Here is a 2483-nt window from a genome sequence, read left to right as displayed (position 1 = left end):
CGAACATTGCAACTTGAGGCCAGTCATCGCCGATGGACGATGTGCAAGCAAGTCGGCAAACTGGTCAAAGAGAAACAGATACGAAGGGGGAGGGAAGGCTGAAGGTAGATGGGTAGTTTCGGGAGAAAAGTTGATTCCTGAAAGAGTCTTCTTGCAAATTGGAGTTGGGAATACATTTCAACTTTGACACAAAAAAAAAAAAAGAAAACTTTCAACTTAATGCTTTTGACTTTTGAGTCATTTACTAGTTGTTTAATCGAGATTTTTGACTTTTGAGTCAATTATTTGTTCTCTGATCGAATTCTACGTATAAAAGTAAGACGAGAGATGCAAACCAAATCAAGGAAATTGAGCATTAATGATACAGAAAATGGAGAACATGACAGAGAAGCTCCTTGCGTTTTTCCTTCTATTTATTTGCTTAGCAAAAGGTAGTACCTCAGCCCCATCCCCACCCTCCAACATACACAACCAAACTCAAAGTCCAAAACATTTTGTGTTGATACATGGAGCTTGTCATGGAGCATGGAGCTGGTATAAGGTGGCAACTCTCCTCAAGGACTCAGGTCACAATGTCACAGCTCTAGACTTGGGAGCATCCGGGATCAACCCGATTCAGGTACAGCAACTCCCTTCGTTATCGGAATACGTCGAGCCCTTGACAAAGCTCATGGTGTCTCTACCACCAAATGAAAAGGTTATCCTTGTGGCTCACAGCTTCGGTGGAGCCGTCATATCTATTTTCATGGAGAGGTTCCCTCGTAAAATTGCTGCTGCAGTATATGTCACGGGGGTCATGTCCGGTCCTACTCTCAATTTCTCAACTATAAATCAAGAGGTAATGACTTTCATACACACATAGATTGAGTTGCACTATTTGTCTTCTTTGTAGTGCTTTACTACTATGAGTTGAAATTGATTATATGCTATACCTTGTTTATTGTATCTTGTGAATCAGGAAATGTGATGAATAAGTATGGCATAACTATATCTGTCTCTCTTGAGGGTTCCCTCAAGAAACTTATATGAGAGACACTCTGTGTTCTCCATTATATATATTTTTTTCAATAATTCAAATCGTCTATATTTTATTTCATAATTCATATATCATCCTTCTAAAAAATTAAATAAAATCAGAACCATTAAGATGTCAATCAAATTAAAGTGACGAAGATAAGTGAATGAAATTCTTCAATGAAAGATAGACAGTTTGATCGTTGAAATATAATTTTAGATTTGAGTGATTTTTTTTTAAAATAAATTTTGAGAAAAGACCTTAAAGATAGACAATTTGATCGTTGAAATATATTGGGAATTAGGCCCTACAATAGATCCTTTCAATAAACTTATTTTAGAGATCTCTTGTTCGTTGTTATCCGAATCCTACTGAATGAGATATATAAAGGTAACTAACAAATACATTTCTGGGAAATTTATAGATTAGGAAAAGATTGGATTATCTGGACTCTCAATTCAGATATGATAACGGGACCAACAACCCTGCAACCTCCTTTCTCTTTGGGCCTAAGGTCATGGCGACAAGCTTGTACCAGCTCTCACCACCACAGGTAAGTCGTAAACTTAAGGTGTGTGCTGCAATAGATAGGAACCCTATATGTGCTCTCTTAACCCTATTGGTTGGTAATTTATATAATGTGCAGGATTTAACCCTAGCGTTATCGTTGGTGAGATTTATTCCTCGCTACAATTACGATGTAATAAAGCTCACGGAAGAGAAATATAGAGCAGTTCCTAGAGTATTCATTGTGTCCGGACAAGACCATGCGATAGTATTGGATGTGCAAAATTACATGATAAAAAATAATCCGCCAAATGAAGTGAAGGTGATAAACGGTTCTGATCACATGGTTATGCTCTCAAAACCCGTGGAGTTGTTCTTCCATCTCCAAGATATTGCTGAGAAATATTCATAAACAGAGTTACACAGACATGGCTAATTCAGGCATGCTAGCTTCTAATATGTCAATTTTCATTCCCGCCATTGTAACAACAAAAAAAATGTGCCAAACAAGTATTGTAATATTATCCAATTAAGTGAGATTGTTTTGAATTTGAGCTCTACTGATTTCTTTCCCGTAAGAACTACCTATTTAATCTACTAATACAATCGTTCTATAAAAAAGCATGAAATACTACGTGTAAGTCTCTTATCAATTCTGTTTGAAAAAAAATAAATCTTCTTGTGTGATGCCCTGTCTAACAACAGCCACCACTGAAGATCATAATTTATTTAGCATTGTGGAGTTAGGTTTAATCTCCCCGACGTACAAGCTACACTAGAATTTATAGTCCAACAGAGGCCAAAAGTTATCAAAGAAACAAAGAAGTTTGCGTTGGAAAGGATATCAAGTTGACTCGTCATCCCAACAATGTCACCAAGTCAAGTTGGCAGCACCGTTTCAAGGACGCAGAAATCAATTTGGTTGGTGGGTTCAAGTTTGCCTAAGGACAAGTTTCCAACC

The 2483-nt window shown here is 37.2% G+C and overlaps 1 protein-coding gene across 1 annotated transcript; it reads left to right on the top strand.

The window, feature by feature from the left end:
* Positions 1-244: 244 nt before the first annotated feature.
* LOC103956117 (methyl jasmonate esterase 1-like) lies at positions 245-2082 on the top strand. Its single transcript, XM_048575429.1, has 3 exons — positions 245-838; positions 1440-1568; positions 1662-2082. Exons 1-3 carry the CDS (start codon positions 359-361, stop codon positions 1932-1934), a joined length of 882 nt encoding a protein of 293 aa, XP_048431386.1. The 5' UTR covers positions 245-358; the 3' UTR covers positions 1935-2082.
* The last annotated feature ends 401 nt before the right edge of the window (positions 2083-2483 follow it).

The sequence above is a fragment of a genome, unplaced genomic scaffold (assembly GCF_019419815.1).
Source record: "Pyrus x bretschneideri cultivar Hongxiangsu unplaced genomic scaffold, Pyrus_bretschneideri_v1 Contig8, whole genome shotgun sequence".
NCBI classification, from domain to species: domain Eukaryota; kingdom Viridiplantae; phylum Streptophyta; class Magnoliopsida; order Rosales; family Rosaceae; genus Pyrus; species Pyrus x bretschneideri.
Note: the sequence above shows the minus strand (reverse complement) of the source record. Positions and strands in the feature narration are given on the sequence as shown.